The sequence below is a fragment of the Oncorhynchus masou genome, chromosome 12 (assembly GCF_036934945.1).
Source record: "Oncorhynchus masou masou isolate Uvic2021 chromosome 12, UVic_Omas_1.1, whole genome shotgun sequence".
Lineage (NCBI taxonomy): Eukaryota > Metazoa > Chordata > Actinopteri > Salmoniformes > Salmonidae > Oncorhynchus > Oncorhynchus masou.
The window spans coordinates 51,602,399-51,614,763 of NC_088223.1; the positions used below are offsets into that span (position 1 = coordinate 51,602,399).

Genomic DNA, 12,365 nt, shown 5'->3' on the forward strand with positions numbered 1-12,365 from the left:
TATAGGGGGGGGGGTGCAAAACTGACATATGGAATTGTTGTACTATGGATCATTTAGCTATTTTATTTTGAATTTTAGGACCCCTGTAGGGGGTCCTAGTACCTATCAAAAGTTTGGACACACCAACTCATTCAAGGGTTTTTCTTTATTTTTACTATTTTCTACATTGTAGAACAATAGTGAAGACGTCAGCACTGTGAAATAACACACAGAATCATGTAGTAACCAAACACGTGGTAAATAAATCTAAATGTTTTATATTTGAGCTTCTGTAACAGTAGAATTTTAAACCGTCCCCTCGCCCATACCCGGGCGCGAACCAGGGACCCTCTGCACACATCAACAACAGTCAACAGGCTCTTGCAGAGCAAGGGGAACTACTACTTCAAGGTCTCAGAGCAAGTGACGTCACCGATTGAAACACTATTTAGCGCGCACCGCCATTTCATTTCATTGCGAAAGTATTCGGCCCCCTTGAACTTTGCGACCTTTTGCCACATTTCAGGCTTCAAACATAAAGATATAAAACTATTTTTTTGTGAAGAATCAACAACAAGTGGGACACAATCATGAAGTGGAATGACATTTATTGGATATTTCAAACTTTTTTAACAAATCAAAAACTGAAAAATTGGGCGTGCAAAATTATTCAGCCCCCTTAAGTTAATACTTTGTAGCACCACCTTTTGCTGCGATTACAGCTGTAAGTCGCTTGGGATATGTCTCTATCAGTTTTGCACATCGAGAGACTGAATTTTTTTCCCATTCCTCCTTGCAAAACAGCTCGAGCTCAGTGAGGTTGGATGGAGAGCATTTGTGAACAGCAGTTTTCAGTTCTTTCCACAGATTCTCGATTGGATTCAGGTCTGGACTTTGACTTGGCCATTCTAACACCTGGATATGTTTATTTTTGAACCATTTCATTGTAGATTTTGCTTTATGTTTTGGATCATTGTCTTGTTGGAAGACAAATCTCCGTCCCAGTCTCAGGTCTTTTGCAGACTCCATCATGTTTTCTTCCAGAATGGTCCTGTATTTGGCTCCATCCATCTTCCCATCAATTTTAACCATCTTCCCTGTCCCTGCTGAAGAAAAGCAGGCCCAAACCATGATGCTGCCACCACCATGTTTGACAGTGGGTATGGTGTGTTCAGGGTGATGAGCTGTGTTGCTTTTACGCCAAACATAACGTTTTGCATTGTTGCCAAAAAGTTCAATTTTGGTTTCATCTGACCAGAGCACCTTCTTCCACATGTTTGGTGTGTTTCCCAGGTGGCTTGTGGCAAACTTTAAATGACACTTTTTATGGATATCTTTAAGAAATGGCTTTCTTCTTGCCACTCTTCCATAAAGGCCATATTTGTGCAATATACGACTGATTGTTGTCCTATGGACAGAGTCTCCCACATCAGCTGTAGATCTCTGCAGTTCATCCAGAGTGATCATGGGCCTCTTGGCTGCATCTCTGATCAGTCTTCTCCTTGTATGAGCTGAAAGTTTAGAGGGACGGCCAGCTCTTGGTAGATTTGCAGTGGTCTGATACTCCTTCCATTTCAATATTATCGCTTGCACAGTGCTCCTTGGGATGTTTAAAGCTTGGGAAATCTTTTTGTATCCAAATCCGGCTTTAAACTTCTTCACAACAGTATCTCGGACCTGCCTGGTGTGTTCCTTGTTCTTCATGATGCTCTCTGCGCTTTTAACGGACCTCTGAGACTATCACAGTGCAGGTGCATTTATACGGAGACTTGATTACACACAGGTGGATTGTATTTATCATCATTAGTCATTTAGGTCAACATTGGATCATTCAGAGATCCTCACTGAACTTCTGGAGAGAGTTTGCTGCACTGAAAGTAAAGGGGCTGAATAATTTTGCACGCCCAATTTTTCAGTTTTTGATTTGTTAAAAATGTTTGAAATATCCAATAAATGTCGTTCCACTTCATGATTGTGTCCCACTTGTTGTTGATTCTTCACAAAAAAATACAGTTTTATATCTTTATGTTTGAAGCCTGAAATGTGGCAAAAGGTCGCAAAGTTCAAGGGGGCCGAATACTTTCGCAAGGCACTGTAATTGTATCAATTTTAGAATAAGGCTGTAACGTAACAAAGTAGAAAAAGTCAAGGGGTCTGAATACTTTCCGAATGCACTGTATATTGGATCCTTGGACCTTAACGAGTATTGGCAGGCTCATTAAGAGTACATCTTGGGCTACAGCTGAGGGATTGCAAAAATTCCTGTCAAAGGAAATACAAGCACACACAGGCTCCTGAGCCTTGTAGGGATGTGACTTGAATTGGAATGTGACTGAAGGAATGGGATGTTATTTTTGTGTGTGTGTGTATTTTTCTCTTTTGTATGATGTCAGTTTAGCCCAGTTTCCTACAATGAGAGTGGTAGAGGAAGATGAGTACAAGGTGAGGGATCCTTGTAACCAGCAAGAGTGATGGGAAGAATATGTGCTTCAGTAAGGTGTGCTTTTTAGCGTGTATAGCCATGGTTGTTAATTGTATTGCAGAAATTAATCGAAAGTCACAGAAAATAGAGGTTGTAGTGGCAGCGCCAGAGAAGTAGAACAGCTGCAGGGGGTGTTGAGTGGTAGTGGAATGGGTGGTGAGTTTTTAGAGAGGGCTAATTGGTGGTAGGGTAATTTTCCTTAACTCCAATTTTGTATTGTTGTATCTAATAATATAATGTGAATGGCCTCACACACCAGTACAGTAGGTGGTGGTGTATGCACCTAAAAGTTGGACGCGATCCCCCAACTAAATCCCAAAAAGAAGATGGTGGTGGCACGGGACCGCCATAATACCATAGAAGAAGACGGCTCCGAGCGACAGCTCAAGTGTTTGCAGCAGCACACCCTCCCCATAGATAGAACAATGAGACAGATATTTCACTGGATGTTAAAATGTGAAGCATCCGCTAGGGGTTTCCACTCACTACCAAATATGGTAGTGAGAGGAAGCCCCACAGGCGGGGTCGTACGAGAAGATGGAAAGAGATTCTGTAAATGCTCTCATTGCTGAAACATTGATCTCAATACAGTTTTCTGTTCCCAAAACTAGTATATTATGAACAGAGTGGACTACGGTTTGTAGATTTTACCCTTTGCAAAAGTTGTTTAAAAATCGCGTTGTTTGGAGGTATTGCACACGCGCACTTCACAAAGTAGGCGTTCCTTAACGGAAATATGCCAATGACGCAAGATGCTTGTTCTGCCCACTTTGGGTCATTTGTTCCCTTTGAAACGAAAGGCTGTGGTCTATATTTACTTTAGTTGGTCTATCTTTGGTTTAGAAAATCTTAGCCCTCCCTGTACCGGACTGCAGAACGAAGGCGTTTGAAAGTAACGCTATTTCAACACAAACTGAAAGGTAAGTTATTAATTTGTAATGTCCCATTTAAAAACAACTCGTCGTATGTGGATGTATCCAAGAATAGTTCACCTTTCTAAGCGCCATAGCTAACATCAGCACAGATTTGGGGAGCTTAACGCTTTAGCTAGTCAACGATAGCTACACCGCTACGTTAGACTAGCCAGTTTAGTATACAAATAACCAAATCATTTCAACTGCACCATGTTGGTTATTTTGCTAGATGCTAACTAATGTTTGCTAACAAGCGCGATCGACTTGCGGTTGGCGAGACTTGTCTAGTTATATCGTTTAAAATATGTATAGGTAACCCGTTAGTGTTATCTTGCCAATGCTAACAAGCGACCAACTTTTTAGCTAGCTAGACGAGGTTGTTTGGCACGCTGCGTTTAGTCAACGTTATCCCACATTTCCCCACAGTTAAGCTGCACTGCAAGCAACTAGTTACTTTTTATAGTAACTGTTACAACTAAGTTAGTCGCATTGTTCTGACAAACCCATGTACCTAACAAGCAACTACTTCCTAACATGTTTGCCTTTTTAAAATGGCTGCATATGTCGGTGTGTGCTTTAGCTTGTTAATTTAGCGAGCTACTTATTTCTTCGATGGTGTAGTTCGTAGCAAAGACAGTAGAGTATGAAGACGGGCAGAAACTGCTTCTCACGCTTGTAGGTGTCGTGGCGACGTTGGCTGGCTAAGCGCAGAAAACGCAATTTGGTCTAAATGTCGTCTCACGCCGAACTGCGCATGTGCAGTCTCTGGGGTTAAAACTGTGTTGGTAGTAACTACATCTGTACATTGGTTAACGTTAGCTACTTGTAGTTTCACCAAGTCCGCTAGCTAGGCTTTATTGTTTAACATTTGCTGTCACTTCTGTCAATGCAAGTATGTTTCTTTTCTACAGATTATTCCGTATATGCCAAAGATGGTCAGACATCACTCCGGACCTCCTCGGTTCAAGCCCAGGTATTTGCAGAATATTAGTTATTGCAACAAGCAACAAACAAGGTTACAACAAACGGGTGTGATCATTCTACATTGGTCCCTGCAGCTTACGCTTAAACACTTATTTAGAACGTCCAGTTTCGATTGACGCATCAATCGGCATTTGAGCTGGCCACACTGTTTTTTCATAGACATTTTTCAGAAACACAGTCCCTACAAAGTTATGTCCAGAATGTGACCAGTTTATTTTTGCATGTAATGTTCAGACATTCACAGAAATAGCTGCAGCATAACACAATCATCCAAACCAGAAAATGTAGGCTACATTTGTCCTAGTGCTAACTGAGGAAAGATTGACATAACACAAGCGGTCAAATTTTTAGAACTATCGGCTGACAAACTTTTTTTTATTGGGTACGTGGGATGCTAGTGTCCAACCTGGCCAACATCCACTGAAATTGCAGAGCGCCAAATTCAAAAACAGCAATACTTCATGACAAGTGCTATACATGGGTTTAAAGATTAACTTCTTGTTAATCCAACCACGGTGTCGGATTTCAAAAAGGCTTTACAGCGAAAGCATACCATGCAATTATTTGAGTACAGCGCCCAGCAGACAAATCATTTCAAACAGTAACCAGCCAAGTGGGGAGTTACACAAGTCAGAAATAGTGATAAAATGAATCGCTTACCTTTGATGATCTTCATATGGTTGCACTCACAAGTTTTGTTCGATAAAGTCCATGTTTATATCCAAAAACCTCCGTTTTGTTCAGTAATCCACAGGCTCAAATGCAGACGAAGAATCCAAATAGTACCCGTAAAGTTCGTAGAAACATGTCAAACGATGTTTATAATCAATCCTTAAATTGCTTTCAGTCATAATAATCAATATTTCAGCCGGACAATATCGTCGTCAATATAAAAGGTAAACAAGAAAGGCGCGCTCTCGGTCGGGTGCAAGAAAAAGCTCTGGGACACTATAGTGTCCAGTCATTCAGAGGTCATACTCCCTCATTTTTCAGAATACAAGCCTGACACAAATTCTAAAGACTGTTGACATCTAGTGGAAGCCACAGGAAGTGCAATTTGAGTCCTAAGTCAATGGATACTGTAATGGCATTCAATAGAAAACTACAAACTTTTTTTTTTTTTTGCCACTTCCCGGATGGATTTTTCTCAGGTTTTCACCAGTACTTGAAAACGTGAATAAAACTGTAAATACACAATGCATGTTTAGTGCACAATGTATGCGCTTACAGTGGAAACGACAACACAATATACAGAAAATAAGGAACTTGCTGATGTCCAACGTTTTTCTTTGTATGGAAAACAAGGCAATGTGAGCATCAGCCAGAAAATGTTCAATTTTGTGCAAGTATCTCCATAACGTAAACTCACCCCATTCCGTACAAATGTGCGCAACCGCAACATTCAAACGAGGCTACAAAGAGAACTAATGGGACTGTAGCGACTGTGTTGACTTCAAAATCGGGGTGTGAACTAGTTTTCTATTCAAGCGTTGATCGACATGCTAATGGCTCTATAGTATTGGAGAAAAGTTGAAGAAATGGACCCTCCGTTACATCGGGACGTGTCATGTCGTAACGTAAGGCACACATAAAGCAACTAATTCTGTCTTACAATCTCTCTCTCTCCACCAGGTGTAGCATTTCCCTCATACTTTAAAAACAAGAAATGGACAGTGACGGGGGTAAGGGAGATACCTAGTCATTTTTTGCGTCATCACCGCAAGCGATCATCATTCTCAAAGCCGTTGTTTACTTCTAAGATCACTTTAGCACCACCCTAAAAACCCGACACAAACCTTCAAATAGGTATGTAATGTCACATTATATAAACTTTTTATAGTGTGTTATTTACATTTTAGAGGTGATAAGTTGGACAGATTGAGTGGGGAAAATTTTCCCACACACAATCTCCGTCTCACTATCACGCATGTCGCGTTTCGCTTCCCCACCCGCCATTTTTAAAAAGACCCGACGGGGCTCATTGCCTGTTTGAATTATGCAGAAACGGGCAGTGTTTAGGTTATGTAATTGATTCTGTTGGAAAGGGGAGAAATTGTGCTTTACAATGGTATTGACATTACAGTTGATCTGGAAGTATTACGTTTTTGGGGTGCTAAAATAAGGGCAATTGTACGGACCAAGTACTAGTTTACGTGAGTTCGCGTTACTTGATCGGCGCAAGCATATTGAAGTGCATGGGCTCTCCTCGAAGAGGCGCGATCAATCCTCAAACGTAAATTGTCCGCAGCCCTGAAATGGGCTACTTCTATGTGAATCAATGAGGTGGGAACACATCTCAATTCAAACTTGAAAAATAGAACTTGTTTGAAAAAAGTAGCCTATAGGTAACTTGCAGGCAGCGCGTGTTAACTGTCCTGTTGCACAAAACAACTCACGCTGGGGTGACCGTTAGAGATATTTGGGAGTCATGTATGAGAAGGTTAAGTAACACTATTTTAACACTATTTTAAGTGTAGACATGGTTAATGATAAAATAATATGAACTGTGTGGATGGATTCTTAAGACTGTTGTGTTATTCAACAGGTCCTACTCGGGTGGCTACAACAACACGCCACACGAAGAGCATTACAGCCCTCATCTCGGGAGTCAGAGAGGATTCCGGGGCCACCCAGAAAAGGCCCCTCCAAGCTGGAGAGATTCCAGAGGCAGAGGACACGCTCACTTTGCCAAAAGTCCCACACTGATGGGAGAACGGCGGGAGCGAAAATTCAATCAGTGGAGGTCCCAAAACCAGGATTCCTTCAACACATGCCCCTCTCAATCGGACCCCCATCATGGCCACAGGAGGGCACCCCCATCCAGGCCAAACTGCCTTCCCCAGGCCCAGCATAGGTCCTCCCCAGACAGACCTGCACAATGGCACCAGGGCCAGAGGGGCGCACCTATCCATGGACAACACCCAGGTCACAGATCCCCCTCACCACACCATTACCATAGCCAACACCCTGACAGGAGGCTGCCACCCTCACCATCCACCCATAGTTCCTTCATGGGCCCCCACAAGCACCCAGGTCCTTCACATGAAGAGGATAGGAGCTGGGGTGCCCGGCCGCACCATAGCCCCGGGAAGAGGTTGTTTGAGCGCCCTGGTCGCGGGGGGAAGCGCTGGAATGGGCCAGGGCCCCTTCCCCACCCACACAATAGTGAACGTGGACCTTCTGGCACCACCCAGAAAAAGCCACGGGAGTTTCATGGCAGAGGCCCATATCCAGAGAGGTACAGGAGTGAAGAGGCAGTATGGGCTGGGTAAAATAAATGGAGAGAAATTGTAAAGTCACATAGTCCTCTACACCACAGAGGTCAAAATTATCGTTCAGTGTTACAATGCTAATAAACTGTACAATGCGATGATCTGGTGTTAATGCGCAGGTCGCCTGCCACTGGAAAGAGTTTTTGTATATGCTCACTGAAGGTTTTACGCCTACCTGTATCATGGCATTAAAGTGAAGGGGCACCATAAAGAAACGCTAAACCTCCTTTTCCTGCGTCCCCCGATAATGGATCTTCCAATGTAATCATTTGTTGTATTGTTTGTGATGGATGTGCAGGTGGTCTGCTGAGCGAGATCCCAGGCAACAGCATGGAGTGGTGGGAAGGGAGAGGGAGGGCAGCGGACGCCGCAGCGCTGAGTGGGCACAGGAAGGCAGCTCTCACCACCCTCCCCACAGATCCCCCGCATGGAAAGGTGTTTCATCCTCTTTCTACCAGAACAGCCCGCAGGGAAGACCAAGTGGACAACCTCGCAAGCGGAATTTCCAGGAGTGCGGACCAGGCCTTGGTTTGGAGCATGGTCATCCAAAGTGCCCTCGGAGAGAGATCCCACAAACCTTCTCTAGGGGATTTGGCGGCCGTCCCTTGTCTCTCATGGACAAGAGTCGCTTGATGAAGGGGCGTCAAATTAGAGAGGAGTCGGTGATGCGGCTTAAAGCACCTCCACTTCGACCCAGAGGAGCAGATATCGAGAACCAGGAAGAGGAAGGTTCGCATGCGTCCAGAGCAAATGCACGATCCAAGTTCGCTCTTCGGCAGGAGCGTTTCCAAGCAAAGGCTGGGCCGCTGAGGAAGAGGCCCATAACTCATCAGTCACCTGCCAAGTCTTCCAGGAACTCTGAGTCACACAAGGAACATGTGGACTCTCAGCGCGCCTTGAGCACACACAGGTACGGTATCTTCCTTCTCACTCTGGGAGCTGGGGCGTGATGATGTTTGGAGGAAATGGAGTTACGGCGATGTCCTGAATCCGTTACGCTTTGAAATCAAATGTCCAAAGTCCTCTGGCAGTGAACAGAATAATTCACAAGTGTTTTTTTCCCCCATTTTTTTCTTCTGGGTGCCAGACATTCAAAGTTGAATTAATATCAGCCTGTTCATTAATGTCAGATTGAAAGATGCTAGAAAAGCCATATCCATACGTGTTGATGGGAGAACTGTTCCTCTGATGCTATTGGGGTCTGAAGCTAGTGGTGCTGTCCCTCTGACCAAGTGGAAGAGTTGAAGAAACTTACGCACGCAGCAAGACAGAACAGAAGTTCAGTTGAGAAGAGTCCATCTGTGAAGAGAACTGTGGACAAAACCATACCCTTAAATCCGCTGAAATGCCACAGTAGTTGCACACCAACATGACTCTTAGGAAAGGAGATGCTTTTCTTATCCTGGATGAACAGTGACCTATGTAGGAGGAGACTCTGAAACGGACAGCTGTCATACTAATTCTGGTAACACAATCTGCCAGTTGACAAAGGGATATTTGGCTCGCAGGAAGTCAGTTTGAGCAATAACATTCAAATGGCATTGGAATATGCAGCAGCTTCCTTGAAGATGCCATCCAGAGGACTTTTGGAGATAGTACACTGCCACTGACAACATGCGGCAGAAGCTCTGAGGCTGTACAGCATCAAGAGGAGAGGACACTGCCGCTGAGGAATCTTCATATCAATATTTACTCAATGGTCCAAAGATGAGGTCAACGTGTGCTGCTGTTCCTGAACTGTTGGCCCCTTTTATGCTCTGGTAATACATGGATGCGTACAATACTACTTGTATTTCTTAGAGACAGAATGCAGCCATGCAGTTGACTCACTACTTAAAAAGTGATTTTAGAATCATTACTCATTAAATGTCCAATAGACCTACAAGAAACAAATGAAGCGATAATGGACCACACCTTGGTACATTAACATCACACGGAACCTTATCTGGCTAAGCAGGTGAACAGTGGACTTTCTCTGCATGAAAGAATACATCAAATCTGCATCTATGCAGAACATGTGCAGTGTTTTGTACAGTACACTGAATCTCATCACAGCAATGGTGGGATTACAAGTACAATTGGATGTCTACGTGTAAACAATGGAATCCATTCCTACAAAGTGCAAGCTCATTCACACCGTGCTCTGTAGATTGCTTGTTTATTGAAGCGTACTGGTGAATTTTGACCGAAGACGGACAATCTCGATTTGAATTGATTACACTGCTTGTACCAGACAGGAGCGCAAGATCACAATAACCCTTTTGAAATTGAATGTCCAATGATTGCAGGAGAGTTGCGATTTGGGAAGTGAGACTGAACTTAATGAAGAGAAGTAAGGATCAACTGAAGATCACCGATCCTAGACGAATGGCTCGTTTGAACTGGAGAGGATTGACAGCCTTTGAGCTTCACTTCAAGTTAAAAATGTGGACCCCAAGAGACTGGATCATCAAAACCATCAGCATCACTTGTCCATTTCATACACGTCAGTTTTCACAAAGTGAAGGGTTCATTGGAAAAACAGCGTTAGGAAACCATGGACATTACATGCTCTTTGTAAGTACCCGAGTGACGATCAGCTTTTATTATGACCATTATTCCACACTCAGTGATTTATATATGAATCTTTAGCCGCCTGCCCGTTAACTCCCTTCATCCGCCATGTAACTTCCTGTCATTCCATGTCCCCAAATATCTGTTCTAGTCTGTTTTTAGCGTATTACATTTTTTGTTCTACAGAATGACACCATTTCAGCTTTTCAGGGCTTAGACTGACGGAATCTTCCCTTACGGCGCAGGCTTCTAGTAATAATGTTCTGCTTGACTGCCTACCAAACCTTTGCCTCTCAGGCTTCACTGAATAGGATGCTCATCTCTTGTCATCTACCTCGGCTGGTCTCTCTCCAGCTCTTCCTCTATAGACCGGCGGTTGGCTCGTGACCTAGTCGTCGTGTCCCAGTGGCAAGCGCCGGAGACAAACTCCAGCTCAATGGACAGCCCCCCAGGGGATAGAAGTAGACCACCAAAGAACAAGACCGGTAAGGGAACTGTGACATTTTGTTTAGTCATGTTGGCTAACAGTTTGTTTGATGCCCCTCGACAGGAATGTGACGTCTCTTGGCGAATGAAGATAATTCATGAATCGTGAGAATGTGACTACTCTTACTCACCTGACTTTTCAGAGCCCTATTACAATTCAGATGAACAACTTACGCTGAATGAACGCTTCTCTAAAATTCATGACTCCAGTCCTTCCCCTTCTCCAAGAGACTGGAGATATGCAGAAAGGTAATCCGCCAATTTAAATATAAGAAACTGGATGAAGATTTATTGTAAAAAGAGTTGATGTAAAGTGAATATAATGTTATGAATGGAATATAACTGAAACCATTTTGTTGGTGCAAAGTCTTTGTGGTTATGGGTTACATGGTATGATGCATAACAATGGATGTGGCTTCACACAGCAATAACTGTAGTTTCAGTCAGGATTATTTAGCCAGATAATTCACTTAGTCTTGTTTCACATTTTAGGCAAACGGACATGCCACAGGAGAACCACACACCTGAAAGACCCTTCAGGAATCCAAGATCACCGCAGGTGAGGAGCACTTCCTGATTTTGACTGGGCTCTTGGAAAACTGAATGTTCATAGCTTTAGTGTTGGGAGTGCTAACATGCTTACTGTAATGAGTGTAAGCTGTCAAGGGATGCCAATACCTTGAATGTTGCCTCCCATAGTTTTGGAAACTTCAGCGAGCAATTCCATTTCTCGATCAACTCCATTCCACCATATATGCTCATGCTTTACTCTTATGCCCCACAGAGACCCAGCTTCCGTCCCAGCAGCCCAAATCATAAACCAGGTCCTCCCCAGAGAAAGCCAGGCCCTGATCTGCCCGGTCCCTTTAGGAAGCCACTCATGGTATGAAGAAGCTTCTTTTTTTTTTTAACAGCTCTTAACTTTTGGTCAGTGACTTCTCTTAGCCCACTGACCTTGTTGTTGGCCTCCCTGACCTTTTTGAAAATATAGGTGGTGGTGTCAGGTGGATTAAGCTGTATGTCACTGACAGACTGCATTTCTGACTAGTCTGGCTGAAATAATTTCTTCCTCCTTTTTATAGGGAGGCTTTGTGCCACGTCCCTTCTCTCAGAGGCCAGTGTTCAGGAAGAGCCAGAGCATCCTGTCAAAATACCGCAACATGCCGACGATGCGTCAACGTGTACCTCCCAACAGAGGGTCGAATTACCGCCGCTGGTGATCAAACTAGAGGGACTGACTGCACAGATTGGGGTTACACGCCCTGGCCTTGTGCTTTGGGCTGCCTCGTTGTCTTGGAGATGGCTCCCAGATGGAACTGTCCCTGTGCCCATCAGAAAAACCAGACATAAAATGTGTATTTTTCTAACATAACATGTGTTTTAAATATAGAGAATAGGCCATCTGTTTATATTCTTCCTGACTAGTTATTATGGACATGGTTTTGTGATTTCACAATTGTGTTACAGCTCTCATAACATGTAAATGAGGTAATTGGAGACTTTTCTTTTTATATTTTCCAGCATCACTTTTTTCCCCAATGCTTAGATTTGTTTGTTTTTGCTGTAAAGTGGCCTTAAAGACTATTCCACAGGGGCTGTTGAATATGATGCTCTGTCAAAAGTGTGTGGTCATGTTTTTATAATTCTCAACCTGTTAAAAACTACTGATACCCCTTGCATCTCCTGCTCATTTGA

At 43.5% G+C, this 12,365-nt stretch overlaps 2 protein-coding genes across 4 annotated transcripts in view; one reads left to right on the forward strand and one right to left on the reverse strand.

Annotated features, from left to right (window-relative positions):
- Nucleotides 1-12,365, reverse strand: part of LOC135550349 (palmitoyltransferase ZDHHC20-B-like) — a 319,193-nt gene that overhangs the window by 131,063 nt on the left and 175,765 nt on the right. The window lies entirely within an intron of this gene.
- Nucleotides 3,244-12,349, forward strand: LOC135550341 (serine/arginine repetitive matrix protein 1-like). Of its 3 annotated transcripts, none has more exons than XM_064981034.1 (9): nucleotides 3,244-3,381; nucleotides 4,287-4,348; nucleotides 6,905-7,627; nucleotides 7,930-8,541; nucleotides 10,539-10,669; nucleotides 10,814-10,919; nucleotides 11,163-11,229; nucleotides 11,455-11,553; nucleotides 11,753-12,349. In XM_064981034.1, the coding sequence occupies exons 2-9, from the start codon at nucleotides 4,299-4,301 to the stop codon at nucleotides 11,888-11,890; spliced, it is 1,926 nt and encodes a 641-aa protein (XP_064837106.1). In that variant the 5' UTR covers nucleotides 3,244-3,381; nucleotides 4,287-4,298; the 3' UTR covers nucleotides 11,891-12,349. The 3 variants fall into 3 exon arrangements, with proteins under 3 accessions (XP_064837106.1, XP_064837107.1, XP_064837108.1); XM_064981035.1 differs by having other exon boundaries at nucleotides 10,832-10,919; XM_064981036.1 differs by having other exon boundaries at nucleotides 6,905-7,597.

Coding starts and splice junctions, on each gene's coding strand:
- LOC135550341 (XM_064981034.1), top strand. CDS start 4,299: ATGCCAAAGATGGTCAGACATCACTCCGGACCTCCTCGGTTCAAGCCC. Junction 4,349..6,904: donor CCTCCTCGGTTCAAGCCCAG/GTATTTGCAGAA, acceptor GTTATTCAACAG/GTCCTACTCGGGTGGCTACA. Junction 7,628..7,929: donor GAAGAGGCAGTATGGGCTGG/GTAAAATAAATG, acceptor ATGGATGTGCAG/GTGGTCTGCTGAGCGAGATC.